The sequence below is a fragment of the Lathyrus oleraceus genome, chromosome 7 (genome assembly GCF_024323335.1).
Source record: "Lathyrus oleraceus cultivar Zhongwan6 chromosome 7, CAAS_Psat_ZW6_1.0, whole genome shotgun sequence".
NCBI classification, from domain to species: domain Eukaryota; kingdom Viridiplantae; phylum Streptophyta; class Magnoliopsida; order Fabales; family Fabaceae; genus Lathyrus; species Lathyrus oleraceus.
In genome coordinates, this window is record NC_066585.1 from 540,256,139 (window position 1) to 540,282,227 (window position 26,089).

At 33.0% G+C, this 26,089-nt stretch overlaps 2 protein-coding genes across 3 annotated transcripts; both read right to left on the reverse strand.

Moving 5' to 3' along the window:
* Window positions 1–8,253: 8,253 nt before the first annotated feature.
* LOC127107165 (uncharacterized) lies at window positions 8,254–13,704 on the reverse strand. Its single transcript, XM_051044456.1, has 13 exons — window positions 13,243–13,704; window positions 13,076–13,166; window positions 12,887–12,992; window positions 12,737–12,807; window positions 11,253–11,316; window positions 10,543–10,605; window positions 10,402–10,473; window positions 10,052–10,153; window positions 9,701–9,775; window positions 9,372–9,476; window positions 8,921–9,037; window positions 8,588–8,644; window positions 8,254–8,440 (listed from the first exon to the last, which is right to left on the reverse strand). The coding sequence occupies exons 1-13, from the start codon at window positions 13,466–13,468 to the stop codon at window positions 8,384–8,386; spliced, it is 1,206 nt and encodes a 401-aa protein (XP_050900413.1). The 5' UTR covers window positions 13,469–13,704; the 3' UTR covers window positions 8,254–8,383.
* Window positions 13,705–17,150: 3,446 nt separating this feature from the next.
* On the reverse strand, window positions 17,151–24,709 carry LOC127107166 (pyrophosphate-energized membrane proton pump 3). Of its 2 annotated transcripts, none has more exons than XM_051044457.1 (15): window positions 24,542–24,709; window positions 24,037–24,326; window positions 23,540–23,743; window positions 22,171–22,322; window positions 21,942–22,089; window positions 21,722–21,854; window positions 21,129–21,301; window positions 20,250–20,370; window positions 19,965–20,152; window positions 19,414–19,851; window positions 19,165–19,329; window positions 18,916–19,071; window positions 18,693–18,804; window positions 17,724–17,943; window positions 17,151–17,460 (listed from the first exon to the last, which is right to left on the reverse strand). In XM_051044457.1, exons 2-15 carry the CDS (start codon window positions 24,130–24,132, stop codon window positions 17,361–17,363), a joined length of 2,406 nt encoding a protein of 801 aa, XP_050900414.1. In that variant the 5' UTR covers window positions 24,133–24,326; window positions 24,542–24,709; the 3' UTR covers window positions 17,151–17,360. The 2 variants fall into 2 exon arrangements, with proteins under 2 accessions (XP_050900414.1, XP_050900415.1); XM_051044458.1 differs by having other exon boundaries at window positions 24,435–24,700.
* Between the last annotated feature and the right edge of the window lie 1,380 nt (window positions 24,710–26,089).

Genomic DNA, 26,089 nt, shown 5'->3' on the forward strand with positions numbered 1-26,089 from the left:
TAATACGGAGACTTGAACATTTATAAGTCAGCACCCACTCACCTATAACCAAAGTTCCACAATGTTCAATGCTACTTAATGAAAAACTCTCCCAACAAATTGCTCCATATTATTTTTTCTTTGCTCTAGCGCCAACGTGGAAAAATATAAAAGAAAAGATTTTGCGTAAAAATATTACAAAACAAACATGTAAAATAGAATTGAAAAATATAGAAACTTGAAAATGAAATATTGTTATTTTCGATTTTGAAAAATTTACCACAAAGAAAATTATCAGGACGAGTCACGTACTATGTCACTTTTTTTAAGACGTTTCACCGTACTGCCAATAATTATGCAATGCAATTGAGTTTCGACGACGTCTCTAGGAAAAAAAATCAGAAAAGAAAAAATATACGAGATGAAGATAATGAGAGGGAGAAGAGAGATTCAGAAATGTTTAGGAATCTGGAGTGAGTTCAAATGAAACTAATGAGCTTTATTTACAGGCAAATGACTCAATTGATCGGAGTAAAAAATACGAGAGGGAGTTGAAACCGCCAGGCCCATTACTGACCATTTTAACTTGGTCAGCAAGTCAGTCTTTGACCCGATCTTGGAGGGCAAACCAAACTCAATCAAAACTTAGGTTAAGACTAGAGTTTGATGAATGACATATCATAATTAATTAATTAATATTAATTAATTTCCACGATTCAATTAATACATAACTAATTTCTACTATTAAAATTAATTAATTCATAATTAATTAAATTCCACCAATTCGTTTTTTCAAAAATTAATTCATCTAGTCCGAACCGAATCAGATTGGGCCGAGCCGACCGAAAGGACGGATGGCGCGCGTGCGTGTCTAGATGGTTTGGTGGTGTGTTCTCATTCCTTTAAAAAATTGGATACCCCCTTATGGCCCAACCCATTTGGCCAAGTCGAAATATATATATCTCATGTCAAAATTGGAATATATATATATATATATATATATATATATATATATATATATATATATATATATATATATATATACCCCTTTGAATATATATTTCATGTCAAAATTAGATACCAAGGATCAAGCTTGCTTCTCCGAGATCTTTCATGTCAAAGTGGTTGCACAACAATTATTTCACATCATTAATGGTATGGATGTTTGATCCAAATATGAGTAGATCGTCAACATAGAGACATATGAGTCACGTACTATGTCACTTTTTTTAAGACGTTTCACCGTACTGCCAATAATTATGCAATGCAATTGAGTTTCAACGACGTCTCTAGGAAAAAAAATCAGAAAAGAAAAAATATACGAGATGAAGATAATGAGAGGGAGAAGAGAGATTCAGAAATGTTTAGGAATCTGGAGTGAGTTCAAATGAAACTAATGAGCTTTATTTACAGGCAAATGACTCAATTGATCGGAGTAAAAAATACAAGAGGGAGTTGAAACCGCCAGGCCCATTACTGGTCGTTTTAACTTGATCAGCAAGTCAGTCTTTGACCCGATCTTGGAGGGCAAACCAAACTCAATCAAAACTTAGGTTAAGACTAGATTTTGATGAATGACATATCATAATTAATTAATTAATATTAATTAATTTCCACAAAATCAATTAATATAAAACTAATTTCTACTATTAAAATTAATTAATTCATAATTAATTAAATTCCACCAATTCGTTTTTTCAAAAATTAATTCATCTAGTCAGAACCGAATCGGATTGGGTCAAGCCGACCGAACGGACGGATGGCGCACGTGCGTGTCTAGATGGTTTGGTGGTGTGTTCTCACTCCTTTAAAAAATTGGATACCCCCTTGGGGCCCAACCCATTTGGCAAAGTTGAAATATATATATCTCATGTCAAAATTGGAATATATATATATATATATATATATATATATATATATATATATATATATATATATATATATATATATATATATATATATATATATATATATATATATATATATATATATATACCCCTTTGAATATATATTTCATGTCAAAATTGGATACCAAGGATCAAGCTTGCTTCTTCGAGATCTTTCATGTAAAAGGGGTTGCACAACAATTATTTCACATCATTAATGGTATGGATGTTTGATCCAAATATGAGTAGATCGTCAACATAGAGACATATGAGTCACGTACTATGTCACTTTTTTTTAAGACGTTTCACCGTCCTGCCAATAATTATGCAGTGCAGTTGAGTTTCGACGACCTCTCTAGGAAAAAAAATCAGAAAAGAAAAAATATACGAGATGAAGATAATGAGAGGGAGAAGAGAGATTCAGAAATGTTTAGGAATCTGGAGTGTGTTCAAATGAAACTAATGAACTTTATTTACAGGCAAATGACTCAATTGATCGGAGTAAAAAATACGAGAGGGAGTTGAAACCGCCAGGCCCATTACTGGCCGTTTTAACTTGGTCAGCAAGTCAGTCTTTGACCCGATCTTGGAGGACAAACCAAACTCAATAAAACTTAGGTTAAGACTAGATTTTGATGAATGCCATATCATAATTAATTAATTAATATTAATTAATTTCCACGAAATCAATTAATACATAACTAATTTCTACTATTAAAATTAATTAATTCATAATTAATTAAATTCCACCAATTCGGTTTTTCAAAAATTAATTCATTTAGTCTGAACCGAATCGGATTGGGCCGAGCCGACCGAACGGACGGATGGCGCGCGTGCGTGTCTAGATGGTTTGGTGATGTGTTCTCACTCCTTTAAAAAATTGGATACCCCCTTGGGGCCCAACCCATTTGGCCAAGTTGAAATATATATATCTCATGTCAAAATTGGAATATATATATATATATATATATATATATATATATATATATATATATATATATATATATATATATATATATATATATATATATATATATATATATATATATATATATATATATATATATATATATATATATATATATACCCCTTTGAATATATATTTCATGTCAAAATTGGATAGCAAGGATCAAGCTTGCTTCTCCGAGATCTTTCATGTCAAAGTGGTTGCACAATAATTATTTCACATCATTAATGGTATGGATGTTTGATCCAAATATGAGTAGATCGTCAACATAGAGACATATGATTGCGCAAATACGATTCTCAGATTTGTAATAAACGCATTTGTCACTTTCATTCACTTTGTACCTATTTGATATCATTAAGTTATCAAACTTTTCATGTCATTGCTTTGGAGCTTGTTTTACTCCATATAGTGACTTGTCTAGCTTATAGACCTTGTTTTCTTGTCCATAGATCACAAACTCTTCTGGTTGTTCCATATAGATTTCTTCTTCTAAGTCACCATTTAAAAAGGTTATTTTAACATCCATTTGGAGTACTATTAAGTTATAAATAACAACTGTTGAAATAAGTACTCTAATGGATGTAATTCCAGTAACTGGAGAAAAGGTGTCGAAGAAATCTATAGTTTCTCTTTGTCTAAAACCCTTGGCTACAAGGCGAGCCTTGTATTTATCAATAGTTTCATCGGGTTTTAATTTCTTTTTCAAAACTCATTTACAAACGATTATTTGCAAGCAGGGGGTAAGTCTACTAAGTGCCAGGTCTTATTAGTTTCTAGAGATTCTATCTTTTCATTAATAGTCTCTTGCCATAAATCTGCATCCGGAGATGACAAGGCTTCTTGAAGATTTATTGGATCTTCTTCTACATTATAAGCCGCATAATCGGGCCCATAGTCTTTAGCAACTCTTTCTCTTTTACTTCATCGAAGTTCTATTTCTATATTGCCATTGCTTTCTGTGCTTCTAATCACGGGAATATGACTCGATTGAGTGCCCCCACTATTTCTCGATTTGAAAGGAAATTTGTCTTCATAGAATTCAACATCATTTGATTCTACGATTACTTTTTCATTTAGGTCATAAAACCTATACGCCTTACTGTTTGCTACATACTTAATGAATACACATTCATATGCTCTACTAGCGAGTTTAACTCGTTTTGAATTCAGAATTTTGACATAAGTCAAACAACCCCAAGTTCTCAAATAAGACAAGTTTGGTTGTCTTTTCTTTAATATCTCATAAGGAGAAATATTACTTTTTGATTTGAGAAATTTATTCAGGACATAGCAAACAATTAATAAAATTCCCCCCACCAGAATTCATCATAATTGCAACAACAAGTTCAGTAAGAGTTCTATTCTTTCTTTCTGCTTTATCATTCATTTTAGGAGAATATGGAGCAGTCGTTTCATGTATAATTGCATGTTTACTATAAAAATCATTAAATAAACCAAAATCATATCCAATTCCCATATCACTACAAAGTCTCTTAATCTTCTTACTAAGTTGATTCTCAATTTCACTTACATACATCTTAAACATGTCAAACACTTCACTTTTATTCTTCATTAAGTACACATAAATATAATCAGAACAATCATCACTAAAGGTGATAAAATAATATTTACTATTTCTAGTTAAAGTTCCATCTAATTCACATATATCATAGTGTATAAGATCTAGGGGATCAAATTCTTTAATAATTGAATTATGTGAAATGTTAGTTATTTTAGCTTGACACATTTATTTGAATCATTGACATTTAATTTATGGATTAGGCCTAAGTTGCTTGCATTAGAAATAATTCGCTTACTAACATGACAAAGTCTAGCATGCCAAATATTAAAATCACACAAAGAGTAAACAGGAGGAGGAGAAAATTTATTCAATTCAACATTCAACTTAAACATGCTATCAGTGGCGTACCCTTTTCCAACAAAAATATCATTCTTAATGATGGTGTACAAATATGTCCCAATAGACTGACTAAACCTTGTCTTATTTAAAAGAGAATCAAAAACAAGATTCTTCCTAATTTCAGGAACATGCATGACGTCCTTCAAGATCAAAGTCTTTCCTGAGGTGAAGTTCAGCTCAACATCTCCAATTCCACCAATATTAGTGGTGTGAGCATCTCCCAATAACATTTCCTTATCTTCAGCATTCGTATATGTCTTGAACATATCACGATCATAACATACAGGACGTGAGGTACCAGTGTCTATCGACCAACCATCACTTCCACCGACCATGTTGATTTCGGTGATCATAACAATGAATTGCTCATCAACCAGGTTAACTTGTGCATTAGAGCTAACATGTTTAGGCTCGCTCTTATATTTCTTAGCCATATGACCCGGTTTACCACAATTAAAACAATTGAAGACCAAAGCGTCATTTCTCCGAGGTGGTGGTTGTTGTTTAGCAATCAGAGCATATGGGGCCCTTGAGGGATTCCCATTCTTAACTAGATTCACAATATTGTGGTTCTGATTCTCTAATGGTTTGCATGTAGGCTTAAGAACCGCACTGAATCTCTTTTTGTTATTAGAAACAACTAAGACTTCATATTTATGATCTTGTCTCCTAGCTTCCTCTTCAATTCAGAGGCGTGTGATCAGACTCTCGATTGAAAACTCTTTTGTTTTGTGTCGGAGCAAATTTTTGAAATCTTTCCAACCAAGGGGCAGTTTGTCAATTATAACAGCAATTTGAAATTGTTCATCGAGGGGAATACCTTCAGTTATGATTTTATGAGCAATTTTTTGAATTTTTTGGCTTTGAGTTTCCACAGACCTTTCATCCACCATCTTATAGTTCAAGTAGCGGCTGACAGCATATTTCTTTGCACCTGCTTCTTTAGTATCATATTTCTTCTGCAGAGCTTCCCATACATGTTTAGCAGTCTTACAATTACTGTAGTAATCGTACAGATCGTCAACAAGGTTGTTCAAAATTTGATTTTTGTAGAGATAATCACACTTATGCCATAAGGCGATTTCTTTCCTGAGCTGTAAATTACTCGCAGATTCACCAGTTTTAGCAATTCCATTTGAATCTACAGAGTTCTTACCATTAATTTGTTCGAGTGAGCCAGAAGGAGCAACAGGGACATCCTCAGTCAGAACATGGTCAACCTTCTCTAAAGTTAAGAAATTTTTCATATTAGCTTGCCAACGTTTGAAGTGAGAACCCTCAAACTTGAATGGTTTGTTAGAGACAGTAACGACCATAGTAGTATCGATAATTTCCTCAATAGCCATGACAGTTAAAGCAACGTCCTAAAAATATTGTTTTAGGTTTTGAAAATTTTGCCGCAAAGAAAATTATTAAGACGAGTCGCGTACTAAGTCGCTTTCTTTAAGACGTTTTGTTGTATTTCCAATAACTATGCAATGCAATCGAGTTTCGACGATATCTCCAGGATAAAATAGTCCGTTCAAAGTAACGATTATCACTTGCACTGTAATGAATCGTTGGAAGAAATATACCTTCAGATGATGTTGAAACCACTCGCAGTATCTGGAAATAATCAAGTCGTAGATGGCGTAAAAAGCCACTCGAAAAAAAATCAGAAAAGGAAAAATATACGAGATGAAGAGAATGAGAGGGAGAAGAGAGATTCTGAAATGTTTAGGAATCTGGAGTGAGTTCAAATGAAATTCATGAGCTCTATTTATAGGAAAATGACTCAACTGATTGGAGCGAAAAACGTGGGAGGGAGTTGAAAACGTCAGGCCCATTATTGGCCGTTTTAACTTTGTCAGCAAGTTAGTCTTTGATCCAATCTTAGAGGGTAAACCAAACTCAATCAAAACTTAGGTTAAGACTAGGTTTTGATGAGTGACACATCATAATTAATTAATTAATTAATTAATATTAATTAATTTCCACAAAATCAATTAATACATAATTAATTTCTACTATTAAAATTAATTAATTCGTAATTAATTAAATTCCACCAATTCGGGTTCCAAAAAATTAATTCATCTAAACCGAACCGAACCGGGTCCGGCCGACTCGAGTCGGCCGTCTAGACAGACAGCGGCGACAGGGGGAGCGTGTGTGTCTAGATTAGGGGTGTTCGCGGCGCGGTTTTGGCGGTTTTGACGCTAAAAATCATCTGAATCGTAAGAGAAAAAAGCACGCGGTTTGGGTGGTTTTGATGCTAAAAATCATCTGAACCGTAAGAGAAAAAAGCACGCGGTTTGATTTGGTTCGGTTGACTTTTAAAAACCAAACCAAACTAATGCGGTTTTAATTGATTCGGTTTTTTACAATATTTTTATTGATTCATACATACACCTATATAGAACAACATAACTTTGTGTTTAGTCATTAATACATTATCAAATAACAACAAAACTCATTATATTTATACAAAAATATCTCATTCAATATACAAAAACAACATTAGAAAAAAATAGAATAAAAAACATAAAATAGTAGCATAAAATAATATCAAAAATATTATAATAAAAAAGAAAAAGCGGAGGAGACGAGAGATTAGAGAAAATAAAAAAGAAAGAGCATAAGAGACGCGATATTAGAGAAGAAATATGCGATAAAAAAGGTAATTGGAATAGAAAATAATAGCATAAAACCGAGAAGATGAAAAATAAAGAACATAAGAAAGGATAAGTGTGAGTAAGAGAATAAGATGAGAAGAATGTGTGATACTACTATGAGAGATTTGAGAAGGTTGAAACTAAAAGCGTAAGTGTGAGTAAGAGAATATTTGTAAGGTTAAGGGATAATAGGTTTGGGTTTTGTGTTGGATGTGGGATAAGTAAAATTTGGGTTGTAACATAATGCAGTTTGGTTTGGTTTAGTTTGTTTTGTTTGTTAAAAAGTGCCCGCAATGCATCCGAACTAAATGCAATTTTTTGCGGTTTCAATTTGGTTTGCGGTTATCTATTGGGTTGGTTTGGTTTTGAACACCCCTAATCTAGATGGTTTGGTGGTGTGTCCCGACTCCTTTACAAAATTGAGTACCCTTCGAGTCCAACCCATTTGACCAAGTTGGAATATATATATATATATATATATATATATATACATTACTAATATTTGTGTTCCCTCTTATATGGGGACTAAATGAATCATTTCAAATTCACTTCTATATTAATTCTTACTTATGCTCACTTATTGTCCATTTAATGTCAATAAATCATTTCAATTCCCACCTCAAGTTGTAATTCCCTCCGTTTCTTTTTAAATGTATTTTTTTGACTTTTTTACGCATAACAAGACAACTCATCATTATTGTTACTTTTCAAACAATAATTCTCATTTTACCTATAATACCCTTAATCATTTATTATATTTATTTTACTTTTTCTCTCTCTAATAATTATCTAGGGTTAATTTTGACAAAAGTATATTTAATACTACTTAAACTTTGCAAGTGACAATTAAAAACAAACAAATTTTTTTCACGAAAGTGATCCTTACTTTTAATTTTATATTACATAGTTAAAGCTCTGATGTTTCTATTATACAAAGCATACCATGATGTAATCAGTATCAATATAAAGTAAACTATTATCTTGAATAACGGTCCACAAGTGCTTTAGCTTTATCTGGTGCAAAGAACCTAGCCTGAACAAGACAAATCAACAAGTTTCCATAACCATCAATCACATTTATAAGCAGAAATATACACCAGTTATAGAGTATATATTATTAGTTATTTTAACATTTTGCTTTTTACTCGGTCGGCCGCGCTAGTTCAATTCATAAACTTACTTGTATGAACATCCTCTCTGCATCTCCAATGTTTTTGCTTTCTTTTAAGATGATTCCCTGCAAAAGTTAAATATTAGTATCATATCTTTGAGTATTTAGAAAGTGCTACCGTGATGTTTTAGAGTCCGGATCCCCCCATTTTGAGTCCGTCTCTATGTTTTATACTACTAGATCAGTGTTTTTGAAAATCTTTTAGCCTCAATTTTGTGAAATTACTATTAGTGTTACTTTACAATCCATGGCCACACTGAAAGGAAGGAATTGAATTGTACACCAACCACAAAATGGAATGAGAACACCATGGTTAGTGATTAAATCAGAGAAAATACAGGCCTTAGCTAAGTATCCACGGAAGTCATCAGGATGAGTAGATATGAGTTGATTGTAAACAGCTATAGCATCACCAACATGGCCCCAGTCTGAATAGGCTTTCCCTAGAAGTAATTCAACCTGAGTATTGCAGTAAAATAGAAAGAAAAATAATTAAAAGAAGAAACGTGAAATATATAAGACAAATTTCTATGTAAGGAAGAACTAAGAAAGTTGTGTATATACATTGAGAATGCTACATCAGATGAAAGCTAGCTAAACTTTTTCTGATTGTTATAGGCACACTCCATTTCTTATTTTTAGTGATTTTTTTACAGGATTATTTTCAGTGATGTTGAGCTTGTTATAGTTCTGGCAGGCTATTATATTGTCGCACCTATCAAACATTTCAGAGTGCTATACCAAGACCTTACAAAAGAGAAGAATATCCATTTTCTAGATAGTGAAAATTTACTTGAACTGGATCCAGCTTCTGTGAGTCTGTTGGGCTGCTATCAGCTTTGTTGCTCAAGTCTTTTGAGCTCAGGCGGTCGCGACAAGCCAAAAGTAATTGAACAGCCTGTAGAAAGAATTGAAAAATAAAATAGTTAATTAAACATCACTAGAATCGCAGGGTGAACAAAAGAAAAAACCCTATATTTATGTAAAATATGAACATTGAGAACCAGAATGGCCATATTGTGAAATCGGAGGACTCTATACTAAAGACCAAGATAAGACACAAATTACAAATTTATCTGTGCAACACATTCGTTTGAAGAAACGATTATCAAGACGACAAACCTCATCTGGCTTCTTAGCAGCAAGTAATGAATTGGTAAGGCCACGCAGAACTTCAAAATTGACATCTTCAGATACCTGTCAAAGATCATCCAGATATACATGGATAACATTAGATGAAACTACTAAACCTGAACTAATTCATCACTAAGATTTTGTAATATAGGCTCTCGTGCCTTAAAATTTTAAACTCTAGCTCACATGGATGTACTCATTTACAAAATACTAAATAGATTTTGTCAGGATCCTACTTTTCCAAGCTAAATTGCAGAGTGAACAGAAAAAAACTTAGTTTTGACAGTCATTTAAAACATCCACCCATAAAAAGTGTTTGAAATCTTTCAAAAGACTGACCTTTGCCGAACTTTTATATGCAGCAACACTCCCATCATAATCTTTAAGTTCATACTTAACTTCTCCAAGCAAACGAAAAGCATCAGCATCATTTGGTTTTTCCTTGAAACACCCAAAAAATCAGTTCAACGATTATTCTATGATTAAGCAGCATGACTTGTGGAAAATGTATTTGAAAGAGACGATTTTAGTTGGAATTGCTTGAGGAAATCCTTAGAAGATTATATGTATAATGTGATTACATTAGAATCTCTAATTACCGGAACCTAAATAATTTCCCTAAATGGAGATACTTTTCAACACATAATAGGCAACTTCGAAAAAATATCCATGGTCAAAATAATACTAACCTTCGTCAAATCATCGAGTAGAGAAGCAGCTTTTGAATATTCCCCTAGTTCTGCCAATGTTACTGCAGCACCCTGAAAACCCTTTTAAATGTATCTAGAGACACAAAAATTAGCAGAACATAACTATCACCCACTACTTACTTCGATAGCTGCTGGATCTCTTGGGGAGTTACTTAATGTCGCTTCAAATTCCTTAAGCCTACTCTGCCAGATTTCACGAAAGATATATATTATAAATGCTTAAAACCATATTGTAATACTTTCTCAAAATGATAGGGATGAACAAAGCAACATGCCATTGATATGGAAACAGCTTGCATCTAACAACAATATTTTGGAGGCAAAAATTACAAATGATGATTCTTGCATATATTTCCATTAAAGTGATTGAGAACAAAAATGTTCATATATAATCGCTAGTTAATTTTCTATAAGGAGAAATCAAAAGATAAGGGACAAAGGATTAAAACAAGTTATCAAACCTCTTCTCAATGTGTGTGTCTAAAGCAGAAAATTCCTGCAGACTATTTTATACTATCCCCTTTCCTTCCTACATATTACATCTTCATATTTTAGAAGTGTATCTATGCACGTTAAAAGCTTTACATAAATATCTCTGGTACGATAATTGCCCTTCTATCATATCCAAGGTATCTATTAATAATGATTAAAACAAAATTTAGAACACATAACAAATAACTACCTACCAGACATCCCATCTTACCACCAGTCCATGAAAAGACCAATCATAATTCAGATAACATTTATTTCATAAGGAAAATATAGGAGAATACTTAGGAAGAACATTAGTGCCTGACAGAGATAAAGAAAAAATCAGGGGGAAATCATACCTGAAGAGCAGCTTTATCCTTCTCTGACAACTTATCATTGACCACAGCAGTGTCTTCGTTGGGACTAATACAGAAAAGATATCCCAATTTCAACGATACACAAAATTAAAGAGCAATTAAATGAGCACGGTGAGGAAAAGCATTCATAATTATCAGCTGCATATAGCATAACATCATTTAAAATTCAAAAGATTGACGTGCATATATACATACATGCAATCATAGACACACACATAATCAGTCTGATTTCCTGTGTCTGTCTGTAGTTGCAAGCTAACTGTCCTTATGAACGGGTTAGAGTATGACAATGCAGTGACACCCTTTTCTAAATGACTTGTTACTTTAAAACAGCAAGAGAGGCCGTTGAAACAACATAATATGAGAAACAAAGCAATTCAAATTCCAACCAACAGAAAAAGAAACTTGACTTGATTAATAATATAAACAATGCTTTTTTTTCAATTCTAAAGTTCTTTTAACACACTTGAGAATTCAAATTCCAACCAACAGAAAAAGAAACTTGACTTGATTAATAATATAAACAATGCTTTTTTTTCAATTCTAAAGTTCTTTTAACACACTTGAGAAGTCGACTAATTCAAAACAACTTTTGACATTTAACTTTGGTAATCCTTTTGTTTCAATAAGTAGTTCAGAAGTAGTCAGTTTGAGCACGATTTAGGTACTATGGGGTGCCTAGGTTCCACATTGAGTAATATGGGATGCTTGATGTAGTTTTTAAGTAGCTTTGTTCTCCCCCTTGATAGCTAACTTTTGTTTGGATTGATGGAATCGGATGGAGCATAGCGGTATGGGATGGAATGAAGTGATCTTCCATTGTTTGGATCATTTAAAATTGGATGGAGCGGAATGAAGTGGTATGGATTTCACTTCATTCCATCACTAACCACTATATTTATTCCCCTCCGTGGAATGGAGTGGCATGTATTCCACTCCATTCCATCACTTCCCATTATATTTCTTCCCTTCCGATTTAGGCGGAATGAAGAACTTGTCTTGTACCGTCCTAAAATTTCCAAATGATGAAATGAAAGAAATCCTCATTCCACTCCATCCTTTTTACTCCGCTCCGTTCATTTTATAATATCCAAACATAGGCTTAAGGATACTAATCAATTGGTATAAATACCTGTTGTAGGAATGTAAAAGACTACCTATAGTAAGTTTTGAATTAGGGTATCAATGCTTTTTTATATTAGTAATGAAAAAATTCTTTCAATTCTAAAGTTCTTTATCACGCTTGCAAAGTCGATTAAATTCAAAAATATCTTTTAACTTTAGAAATGCTTTTGTATCAAAGAGTAGTTCATAAGTCAGTTTGATCGCGACTTAGGTACTATGGGGTGCCTAAGTTCCACACATTGAGTAATAAGGGATCCTCGATGGAGTATTTTAATAGCTTTGTTGCCTAACTTTCAACTACATTTCTGGCATACTGACTAATTCTAAATGAGTATGCATACCTTCCAGATGGAAGAAAATCTCCTAAAGCAAAAACCAGACCAAAGACAGCAACAGCTACACCTATTCCAACCTGTATCATGATAGTTATATATCTACACAGTTCTTATACATAGATAACTCTTTCATGTGATAGAAAAGAACCCTTGTACCTTGGTACCAAAACCAATTGTCTTGTTGTCTGAAGAAATAGGTGTGTCATAATCAATAGCTCCAAATTCTTTTTTCTCTTCTGCCTTCTTTTTCTCTAGTGCTGACCTGAGTAGCATACAAAAACAACAATTCATTGCCAATTAAATTTGCAGTAAAAATATTAGTACAAAACAAACATGTACTAGTACCTTCTAACTGCTTTTAGGCGTTCTTCAAAATCAATGTCCGAAGAAATGCTTCTGGATTTGCCATCAACTTTTGAAGTTAAACGCGGTGCCTCTACAAAGAAAAAATGAAGAAAATTGGAATTTGTAGGTTTGTAATTGATGCCAAGAGTTGATTGAATTTGACTTACGAGATTGTTTAGTTGATGATTCCCTTGGGTTTCGCCGCGATTGCGAACCCTTTTTGTTAGGTTTGTTGGTCTTATCTCCGAAGCCACCGCCAGCAACAGAACGGTTATTTGGATTTGAATTGGAGCAATTAATCATTCGAAACGGAGAGAAAGCATTGTTGTTGTTGTTGCTTCTTCTGATTGACATTGCATGATTAATGGTTGAAGTCGTCGACATCATTGACATGTTGAATGAGGGACTGAATATGAGTATCAACTTCGTCTTCTTCAACACACCAATTTATGAACGATAAGGTTTCCCTCTGTAATAATAGCTCTAATACAAATCACTAATTAACGCTCTTAACCACTCGTTTCAATATTTTCAAATTCTTCTATTTTATCAAATTCACATTTCTTGCAAATTTAGTTGAACCTTATGTATTTTTTTCTTCTCGAGAAATGAATTTTTTATGCTTAAAATTGTGATTTTTGCCTCAAAATTTTTGTATTTTTATTTACAATCAAAATTGAGAAAATAAATTACGTTTTTTTTTGCCCCAAACTCACTATGTTTTGGGCTTATGATTGATTCTATTTTCAGCCCATTTTGAATTTTGTTTTTTGTCTTGGGGATTGATTTTTCCACCCTCTGTGTTGTTTATTCACTCACAATGGTGAAACTTCCATAATGACTCTAAAATTCATTTCTTCTCTTATGTTTATTATGTTTTCATCGAAATCAAATCCCTCTTTTTTTTCCCAAATCATGGATGGGTGAAAGAAAGAAAAAAACTATTAAGCAAAGAAGAATGGGTGTGAATAAATGAAGAAAATAAGGTGAAAAAATGAAGTGATGTGATTGTAGGAGAGATAGACGTTGATGGCGAAGAAGAAGGAAAAACATTTTAAAGGATATTTAATTTATTACTATAAATTGCTAGTTTTTATTGTGGATGTTTTCCTGTGTAGCATGGATTATGAATTTTGAAAATGAATTGTGGTTTTGATTTACTACTAATTAAGCTTTCTTCATTTTTTGGGAAAACGAAATATGGGTTTAGTCTTTAAGTTTTTTATATTAGTTATGTGGCATATAATGTGGCTTCTATTTTGATAAAATTACACAGCCATTTTAGACTTCATGTAGACTAATTTATTTACTGTGATTAACAAAGTAGATGAAAAGAACAAATGTGATATAATTTGAAAATTTGAAAGATTTAAATGGTCATTTTTAAAATTATCAAATCAATATTGACCTCGAGTATAATATCTGGGATAAAAAGAATATTAAATCTAATTTATTTATTTTTAAAAAAATATTACTCATTACACTTTTTTTTTAATTTCGCAAGTATGCATTGCATTAATAGTTTATATGTTAGTTTCAATGCAATTTGTATGTCATTTGTGTTTGTCCTGAACTACTTTGGTTTGAGCTTTTGAGTACTAAAATTTAGAGTTTGCATGCAACTTTATATTTTTGTTCCAATGTGGTCCAAATTTTAAAATCTGGACCTTTAGTCCAAATATTAGAATCCATAATAGTTTGCTATCTAATTTTTTATTTATTTGTTTATGTATTTTGTTATGACATATATGTGTTTGTTTGATTGCAACTAACAACCAGGAAATACTGAGACACGATAAAGTGTCTCAACATGCTTTCTTTTGTAGGAAGAATGTTAGACCCTTGCGACTTGAAGTTATAGTTACTTCATTTGTTGGTGAGGGATCATCTTCACGGATTCATGTGTCTCTGGCATCGTCTTTTCAGATTCCTGTGTTCAATACTGCCCTAGAAGTCCCTTGTGTCCTAGAAGTCTCTCCTGCTTCAGATGCACTTAAGGGTTTCCGAAGAGGCCCCTCTGACCTTTCATTGCTTCCTTTGTATCCAGATCATGCTACTAGACACTTGTGGAAAGGAGACTCAGTATAAATATTTTAATTATGTTACTAGGCACTTGTGGAAAGGAGACGCAATATAAATATTTTAATTATTCTTTTAAGCATTTGCGTTATAATATTTGAATTGTCTGACGGTGTATTTATTTTTTGCAGTACTGTGATAAGGTTAAAATATATCAGTCATAATAGGAAGGTTACAAAGCTGACGCAACTTAGTGAGTCGTGGTTTTAGGATGTCATGCAACTATATAATATGGGTTATAGGATTAATGTAGGGATGTTATATTAACCATGCTTTAGTGGATAGATGGTATGCAAACACGTCTTCATTTCATCTTTTGATCGATGAGATATTTATCACACTTGATGATGTTTCATGTCTCCTGCATGTATGTGAAGAATTAAAACTCAAATTCATCCAAATATACTCAAGTTGGATTCAGATATCTCAGTCTCGCCACCATCCATGTAGCGGAATTAAATTTTTTAATAAAAATATTTATTTTTTTCTCAATATCAAAATACATTAGGAATGATTAAATAAAACAATCTCAAAACATACATTTTAAATAATAAAGTACAAATCAAAATATAAAATATTGACCATATATTTAATATTACAAATTATCAAAACTAAATAATAAAGTACATAATTAAATAAAGAGCACGGATTAGGGATAAGTATTTGTCTCCATTACTAGATCCATTATGATATTTTGTAATTAGAAAAAACTCAAATTCAAATCCAAACTCAATCAAAGCGATTTTTTTCCATCAAACTCGGATGAGTTCAAGTGGATACTTGTCTCCATTGCTCGACCCATTTTGATATTTTGTAATTAGAGAAAATCCAAATTCAATCAAAACGAACTCTCTCTATCAAACTCAAGGTGAGTTCGGATGGATCTCCACGAATAAGAGTTATATTTTCATGCTTAGGGACATTATCTATATTTTCCATTTGTTTAGTATACTAATATCTCTTATTCTGATCAAGAACAAGAAATATCATTGTGATTATAAATTAGGCTCGTACATCATAGATTCATGTAACCTATCCCTATACTCCCAAAAAGATTAAAAAAAAACATATTTTACACTATAAACATGCTTCATTAAACCTTCCTAAAAAAATTAATGAGAAACAAATTTAGCAAAGGAGAAGGGTAGAATATTCATAGTAATATATTTTTCTCGAAATATACCATTTTATGAAATATTCTTTAGTTAGAACAGCTCAATGTTAAACATATACTTGAATAATTCAACATCACATTTATAACCCTTTTTTTTTGGTGAAATGTGTTTTCATCTATCACCTCACTGTATAGTCTTCCAAATGTATTGTATATGTTTTGATGTTGAACTTAATCTTGTCAACTTTACTGCAAATGTCATACTTAGTCTAGTGATATTTGAAAGATACAATCCAACAGCAATAAGATGATTTTTTTCCGCTTTAAGTGAACCAAAAACATTGGAATGGTTATTGGAAAATACTTGGGACATGTTAGGACAGACTTAAGAAATACTATGACATGCTTATTGGAGTAACTTATGACATTTTTCTAAGTTGTTTTAAACTAATTTCTATACGTTCTTCCAAATAACTATAGACATATACTTGCATCTTACTCTCTCTGTCATTATTTTGTCAAAAATATTTATCTCAAATTATAAGTCAATTTATAATTTCAATACAACATTAATGACTTTTTTACCAACATATCATCTATCATTTATTATTATTTTATTACAATTCATTAAATTGTGCAAAATATCTTATAATTTGAGAGTGAGGGATTATATGAAAACAAAACAGTTACATTATTTCATCTTCAATCGTAAAAATTGCTTATAAATAAGTGCTCATTAAATAAATGTAACTAAATTGTTTATCCAAGACCTTGAACTTCATATTTTATTCAGGACACTGATCCCTATATTTAAACTAGCACCATTTAATATAGTTCTTCGTGACCAGAGCATAAAAACACAGAATTTAAATAGACCAAAAATAAGAGGGACATTATCTATATTTGCCATTTAATTGGTCAACTAACATCTCTTATTCTGATCAAGAACAAGAAAACTCACTGTGGCTATAAATCAGGCTCTTCGATATACATAATAGATTCATACAACCTATCCCTATTCTCCCAAAAATATCAAAATCAAATTGGCACAAGTATGCTTTTTCAAGGCCATAATGGCGATATCAACAACTCTCACAGGAAGATGGGAGCCATTACCAGCGTAATCGTTGAGAGCATCTTTATAAGGACATGAAGTGAAGGCCCGGCCGTGTCTTTGAATGGGTCTCCCACTCTGTCAAATAAATAAAAAAATTCAGTACTCGTTAAAAGTGTCCTACTTTACTAGACAAACAGAAAAATGTCACTGGTTTGTTATAATAAACACTGGCCACAATGGCTGAATATGGATAAGATTACTGATGAAACATAAAAGCAATCGAAAACCACTTCCATGTGCAGAAAAACATAAACCTATTTGTTATAAGGTAGCATACAAAGTCATTGGCATGTTAATGTCATTATTGGACAAGGAAGGTAGCATATAAAGTAACTTACGTATCTCCTGTTATTGCTGCTTTGTGAGCATCACTTCCCTTGCCTCCAAGAGCTCCAGTCTCTATGTACTTCTTTGCATTATCCCAGGCACCACCAGATGTGTTCAGGAAAAGTGCCATAAGAATACCAGACACTGTTGCAAACATCAGAAAAGAAGCAACAACTTTAGCTCCGAGTAAGGGTTGCCCTGTATAGTAGCCCAAAATTCGGAATAGAAAACCTGCAAATGATAAAGTAAATATACAATTAACATATCACCAATCAGGTCATAGAAAAGTGAAAAATAACATAGAAAGTAGAAACAGTCGGTTGACATCTAAGGCGTTCTCCATAAAGTTTGTCCAAGAACTTTAGCAATGACATAATTAGAGTACACACAAAATGATGCAACAAATTCATGGAAATATTTTTCAAATATACTAACAGTTTGCCCAAATGCAACAGAGCAATGCTACTAATAAAATTTTCATAATCAGGTGCAACTAACATTAGTACTTAGTTTATAGATCTTTTCAATGCCAGAACGAGTATTCAACTGCTTATTATCAATGTACTAGTGGAATTTTTACAAGGAAACCATGAAGAATTCATAATCAGGAAATCAAACTACTTAAATAGAAAGACATGGTGATGAGAAATATGGGAATTCTCCAAACTAGTTTTTTGACTTGAGGAGTGTGAAGTAATATACTATCTACCGTCTAGGCAGGGTATGCACAAAAATGAGCAGAACACACGTACGAGTATTATGAAATACATGCTGACAAATTTTAAAAATCTCTGCCTCTGGAAATTCGAGACTAAAGTTATTTTGTCCATGTCCTAAATGGTCACAACAAAACACTCATTTTCATCTAATGAGATGCTTATGGTACAGCACAAAACTTGTATAAATGTTGTTATTCTCCCACAAGTTTTACTAGTAATAATATGTATGCAAACACAATTGAAAAACAGAAGTTAACTCACCAACTACAATAGGTGAAATGATTGCCAAAGCACCAGGTTTTATCATCTCTCTTAATGATGCAGATGCTACAATTGCAACACAGCGAGCATAATCTGGTTTCTCCTTGTAATCCTGTAGAAAGCATTAAGTAATTAACAGAAAGAAAGAAAAAAAAGGAGGAAAAAGGAAAGATTCAAAACATAAACTAACATACTCAACATTACTTTACAAACTTAAACTCACCATTATACCAGGCCTTTCAATAAATTGCCTTCTTACTTCATTAACAACCTCTTGCGCAGTTCGGCCAACAGCAGCACAAGCCCAAGCACTAAAGACAAATATAAGCATGGCACCCAGCAACCCACCAACAAAAACTTCTGGAATTGCAATATCAACCTGCAATAATGTTTCAGATTCAAATCACACTCTCCATTTCTCTCAAATGCATAACTTTAATAATCGAGTTAGATGGGAAGCAGTTCTGCAGACCTGTTTAAAAGGTTCGAGAGAAAATGAAGAAACCTCATCCATATAAGCACTAAACAGAAGGAAAGAAGCAAGCGCAGCAGAGCCAATGGCAAAGCCTTTGGTGGTGGCTTTGGTTGTGTTACCCACGGCATCAAGGACATCAGTGATCTCTCGGACACTTTCAGGCTGATAATAGGTAATGTCAGTTTACGTACCATGAGAAATCTAAAATATAAACAGTAAGGAAAATATTTGTTTGGCCAGAAATACCTGCTGGCTCATTTCTACAATTCCTCCAGCATTATCAGCTATTGGGCCAAACATATCCATGGTAAGAATATAGGCAGCAGTGCTAAGCATTCCCATTGTTGCTACAGCTGTGCCAAACAGCCCGCCAGTTGGGTTTCCTGTTTCATCTATTAGTCCAGCAGTCTGGCCCAGCCAGTACGCTGAGACAATCGCCACACTGATGACAAGGACTGGAAGACCAGTAGATTCCAGCCCCAAACTGACCCCAGCAATTATGTTAGTCCCATGGCCAGTAGAGCTAGAAAGGGCTAATGTGCGTACAGGCTCATGCTTGTAGTCGGTATAATACTTGGTGATCCAGACAAAAATGTATGCTGTAATAATACCAATCAACCCGCACAAAGCAAAGTTGAACCATGCTGAAGGTGCTTGCTCAACATAAAGTAACCACCGGGTAGACTGTAGAGCAATTAAATTTAAACGGTAAGAGTGATAGAACACAGCATGCTTGGCCAATTCACACAACTTAGAAAAGCCAAATTATTATATCACAAATGAAGATTAACTATTACCAGACCAAATGCCAGAACAGCTAAAACTATTGTAACAGAATATCCTTTCTGAAGAATTGCCATAGGATCTTCCATAGGAGCCATTACTCCAGATTCACGTGTACCCCGAATAGAAAATATTCCCACCGATGAAACTATCAGATCAAATGAATGAACAACAAGAGGAAACAAGATGAAGCCAGATGGATCTGAATCAAAAGAGAAAACATCAAATTAGTTGAGCAGCATACAACTCAGTGAATCAAAAAGAAATGAAGAGACAAGATAGAGTAACTAGGCACTTGCCTTCGATTTTACACCTTTGTGCCATTGTTCCCCCAAGTATCATGGCACTGATTATTTCAGCTGCAATACTTTCAAAAAGATCAGCACCTCTGGCAGCACAATCTCCCACATTGTCTCCAACCTTAGAATCAAACCAGTCCCATTAAGATACCACTGGAAGTACAGGACTAGGAAAAAAAACATTAAAGGCAGAAACAGAAAGAAGCAAACAGAAAGGCCACGGATATTATAAACAGCATAGAGTTATTTTCATTTGGCTGATGTCTATAATTTTATGAGTGAAAGAATTTTACAAAATTTTCCTGTATGTATATCAATCAGTATATGACTTATGACTGTGTTCATAATATCTTATTTTTCAATATTTTTTTGCAAGAAACTCAAATTTAAGATATATTGAAATATATACATCTACGATGGACACCACTACAAAATTCCATGTTTAAACTGCAAAAAAATTGTCTTTTTCTTCTTCTAAATTTATCAGTATATTCCAGTTTATATCACATACTTTCTTCTCTAGTTATCAAATAGTTTAACAAAACCAAAACAATGACTAAAAAAGTTTGAGAAATCCCATAAGCTTCTACACAAGAACAAATGCAAATATTTAGGTCTTAGGAACTTAAAATCAGAGAACACCTTCCAGTAAATTCAATCAGAGTAAAATTCAACTTGTCTAACATCAACACCTTTAAATATGACCATGTAAAACATCAATCAAAATTAAACATGAACAGTAGTAAGTAGACATACTGTTTCCATTCATTATAACCTTATTATGATTTTAAATTTTTCCAAACTATCCTATGGCCCTGAGAAAAACAAGTAGTAATCTACTGAAACCCCACATGACATAAAGAGCAATTAAACAATTACCAGATCAGCAATAACAGCAGGATTTCTAGGGTCATCTTCAGGTATTCCCTGTTCTACTTTTCCGACAAGGTCTGCCCCAACATCCGCTGCTTTAGTGTATATTCCACCACCCAACTGAGCAAACAGTGCGACAAAGGAAGCACCAAATCCATATCCAACTAGAAGAAGTGGCACTGACGGAAAGCAAAAATAAAAATCAAATAGCAAAAAGACGCAGGTGATGCTCTGATCCCTAACAGTAAAAACAAAATCATGGTGCAGTCAAATAAGCTGCAAATCCTTTCAGACTAAATTAAATTATCCCCACTTCAGCTCACTATGCTTAAAAAGGATGCAGAGCACATTTAGGGGTTAAAAGATCATAATCTTTTGGGTTTTTCAGTACATTTAGGAACCATTGGGGACCACAATCAGATCTATACACAAATAAAAATTCACCCGATCACAAACACTTACCAAATGGAAAACTATAACAATGAAACATAATAAGCACTTATCTATATTAATAATACAACATCTAAACTTCAAACATTTTAAAAGTAACTTTTTCATTCATTATAATGAATAAGTTCGGGGGAGAAGTCTGCACATACAATCAGTAACCTTCATTGAACCCGGTGTGTCCACTCCCAGCCAAACATAAAATGTGGCATAAAGGACTGCTATACCAATTACAGCCATACCAACAACAATGATAGCTGATAAACCACCTGCACGAGTAGCTACCTGCAGAACATTCTTTCAGTTAATATAGGAATGATGAACTGTTCATCTTTTTTCTCAGGAGCTGATACTGAACTAATGACAGTTAACCTGCAATGCCTCTCTTGCAGACCGTCTCGCGGCACTAGAGACTCTGACATTGGCGCGAACTGAGACCCACATCCCTACATATCCAGCAGATCCTGAACAAAGGGCACCTAAAAGGAAAGAAGCTACAGTGATGCATGCAGATGTTGTCCTGAAATAGAATGTATATGCCAGATGAGAATATGTACAATGTTTAAGAAAGGATTTATAGCCTATATAGTAGTGATGTCACCTTCCTATGCCAGAAGCTTCCTGTTGAGGAGTTATGCGGCGAAACAAATATATGCCAAGAATGACAAGAGCAAGCACCATAGCCATCTTGGATATAGTTCCATACTGGGTCTTGATAAATCCTTCAGCTCCATCTCGTATAGCATCAGCTATCTAGAAAATAATATGATAAGCTCAGGACAAGAAAAACAAAGAGTTTGTAGTATGTGATCCAATTATCAAGCAGTCATCATGAAAGACTGTCTACAATAATTTTAGCACTCAAACTGTTATCATGCTAAACCACTAATTCTTTTATAATAAGCTGAGTTCCAAATGGCCTCACAGATCTTCTGACAGAAACCAGGATCTATGCACATTAACAAAATGTTCTGGACTTGCCAATGCTGATAGTTGATCAAGTTTACCTGTGTCTATTAGTAGTTTTCACCAGATATTTAAACAAGATATTTCACAAGATAACTTTGGGCCTAACTTCCTGTTATTTATTCAGTTTTTATTTTTTGAATTCCTCTACGTCCTGTTTTTTTAAATTGGACTATCTTTCATTTGATTCAGTTTCCTCACTAAAGCCTGTATTGCTCTTCATATCACATGATCAATCCACTTGAGGCAAATTTCCATCCAGATTAATGAAACTGAGGAAAACTGAATGGGAAATCCAAAACTCAATGTACCAGTAACCAAATAGAAGTTGTATTTTACAGGAAAATTGATTTTAATTTTAGGCTAAATATGATGTGGCAACTTTATTTCAGCTGAACCTCTCTCATAAATGACTCACAGTAATCAACCTCGGTCTCTCTCAAGTCAAAGGACTCACAGAAATCAATTATTCCTACGCCTACAGAGGTATAATTGCTCAAAGTCAATCTTAACACCTCTCTATAAAAATATGTCATATAGTATTTATCATTTCCGAAAACCAAACAACAATAACAACAACAACAACAACACGAACAATAACCAAGTCTTATCCCACTAGATGGGGTCAGCTACATGGATCAACTTTTGGCATAGTGTTTTATCTAGTACCATGCTTCTATCTGAAAACCAAATTGCTAGAAAATATCATAGTTCATGAAATGGGAAGAAGCTACTTGCCACAGTAGGTTTACGGGATTCTTTTTTAGTTGATTTTATTCCCTAATCTTGAGAGATATTGATTAGGCTAGCCTCATGTGCGTGTGTGAGTGTGTGTGTGTGTGTGTGTGCGTGTGTGTGTCTGTGTGTATATCGTACTTTACCCTCATTCAAATACACAATTCACAACATATTTTCAGTCTCATGTGATTCAGAGAGGCCCTGGACAACACTTTCCAGATTGCAGTAAGTGAAAAAACCCACCAAAACATAGGAAAAAGATTTACCTGAACCATTTCAGGAGGACCCTCATCTTTAGCAAGCACCCACTTCATAAGATATATTGCCACAAGGAAGCTGAGAATACAAACAGAGATGACAAACACAATAATTGGAGATGTTCTTGCACCCACGTAAAAGATAGCTCCAAACCCCAGCAGTAAAAGAACGACCAGAACACGAACATTTATACCCAGTAGAATACGAAATAGCTGCAGAAAGATATAAGTCGACAATTTCAGCAAGCACATTGCTGAAGAAAAACAGTTCAAAAGGCAACCCAATACACAAACCCCCCCACCAAATGGAGTTTGGCGAGGGTAGATTCATGCAGCAGCCTTACCCCCACAAATAGAGAGGTTGTATGCAATGTTACATTGCATTAAGGTCGCTCTTTGAACAAACTTATACCTCAATTATCAAAAGACTTTGCAGAAATTTGACAAAACCAAATGTAAGAAGAATGTAGTGCAAGTGCAAGAAAAGAAATGGGAATTTAATTTACCAGAGGTGTGTAAGCTTTAGTACGCATATTAGGAAAAGTTCTTGGTCTGTCATGATAAGAACCCAAAGCACCACTCTCCATATCTTCATCCATCATTATAGAATGGGTTGAATTCACTCTCCGTACAACAGGATAAGGGCTGTACTCACCTCCTTGGGGCAAGTCACCCCCTGAACCCGGTCGCTGAATTTTGAATTTCCTTGATCAAAACACCCAAAAATTCCACAATTCACATTCAATAAAAAGGGCTTTCTTATCTTCTTCCTTTCAGTAATTCACAGTAGAAAAAACTACACAATTCACACAAAAACAAAACGAAAAATTAAACACAAGTTAATAAGTACATTGAAGATATACGAAAATGAATGCAACTAACGAGATTCGAAATTAGGATTTACAAAGAATTTACGGAATCACGTAACCGGATCTAAATTCATCGGCATTTAGGATTCGAAAAGCGATTCAAATGAAAATGAAATTGAAAATGAGATCCAAAAGTGCTTACGGTTTCGAAATCGCGTTTAGCTTAATCTCTTCTCAGAGTCCACACAGAGACATAGTCACATACACGAAGCGGAAGCTCTTTCTTTTTTTTCTTCAATTTTTTATTTAATTTAATTTTTATTGCACGGTTTTTGTTTCTTAAGAACAAAAAACTGAAGATAGTTGTAATAAATAAATTTCTGACTGATCCACTTCGTTCCCTCTCTTTTTTTGTTGCTAATTTTTCTTTAATTAATTAATTAATTAATTAATTAACGTTTAATGATATGGTTAACGTGTCAAAGCTATTCAATAAGGTTACGCCACGTCATAATCGATTCCTTCTGATTGGTCAGTTGTGTCATATACACACACCCGCGTTATTCTTACTTTATATTTTTTTATGTTTCTTTGTGTATTTTTTTATTATTATTGGTCTAATCAAAGTTGCTAAAATAGTAAAACTATAAAATCAAAAAAAAATTATAAAATAATAAAACTAAAAAAGATGAACTTCTTTTGATAAGAAAAATAATTAAATTCACTTTTTTTTGACTGAAATCAAATTCACTTTGAGTTTAGATAAACTTGATAATTTTTTAAATAAAAATTAAATTCATTATTAAAAATGATTAATTGTGATGTATTATTTTGTTTTATTTTTTATAACAAAGTGAGATGCATTATTTTGTTTTATTTTTAAATAAAGCTATTCAATTGAATTGGCCTCTAAGCTAAAATGTTTTAACCTAAAATATTACATGGAGCATTCATCCTGATTTTTATTTCAGTGAGTAATATGTTGAACAAACAAATGGGTCATATATATATCATTCAATTTTCATTAAACAATTATATTTAAAATTAAAATTTTAAATATGTTATATTTTTTATCACACTTTTAAAATTCTCACACTTTCAAATTATCATTTAAGATTTTAAATAAATTTTTATTGTAAAGACTATTTTTAATTATATATTGTTAAGTTTATGATTATGCAAATATGAGTTTAAATTTGTTTATTAGTCAATTGTATTTATTTATTATCACTAAAGTATTAATTAATCTGTTTTTTAATTTTAACAAGAGTAACAATTTATTTTATTAGACAATTAATTTTTCATCTCACTAGTCACTATCATTTCAATGTCTTTTTTTTAAATGTGGAAAATTTTCTTTTTCTTCTTTCTCCATTTCACGGGTCTTTTTTTATATGATTATTTAATTAAGTTTGTAGGATCATTATTTATTTTACAATTAAATAACACATTTTAGATTCAATTGTAATAGAATTAACAACTAATTTTATCAAATTAAATAATATTCAACACCCGTCCAAGCAACACCCAGAACTCCCACTCAGTCCAACCCGGGGTTCAACTATGAAGGCCCATTTTCATCCAATATTAAACACGGTTTGTACGGGTTCGATTTATGCAGATCGCGGGTTAATTGACATGATATATTTAAAACTCAATAACACACTTTGAGCATTTGTTAAAAAACTTAAAATTATTCTCATTACAAAATGATATAATTAATAATAGGTCAAATCTCATATGACCTTAA

Excerpts from the sequence above, each read along its gene's own strand:
- LOC127107166 (XM_051044457.1), bottom strand. The coding sequence starts at position 24,132 with ATGATGGATGAAGATATGGAGAGTGGTGCTTTGGGTTCTTATCATGAC. Across the intron at positions 19,852-19,964 it reads CTGTTCTGGCATTTGGTCTG|TCTACCCGGTGGTTACTTTA; the intron begins GTAATAGTTAAT and ends ATTGCTCTACAG. Across the intron at positions 17,944-18,692 it reads CATTTCACCTATTGTAGTTG|GTTTTCTATTCCGAATTTTG; the intron begins GTGAGTTAACTT and ends TATCATTTGCAG.
- LOC127107165 (XM_051044456.1), bottom strand. The coding sequence starts at position 13,468 with ATGTCAATGATGTCGACGACTTCAACCATTAATCATGCAATGTCAATC. Across the intron at positions 10,606-11,252 it reads AGGATAAAGCTGCTCTTCAG|AGTAGGCTTAAGGAATTTGA; the intron begins GTATGATTTCCC and ends GAAATCTGGCAG. Across the intron at positions 8,645-8,920 it reads TCCGTGGATACTTAGCTAAG|GGAATCATCTTAAAAGAAAG; the intron begins GCCTGTATTTTC and ends TAACTTTTGCAG.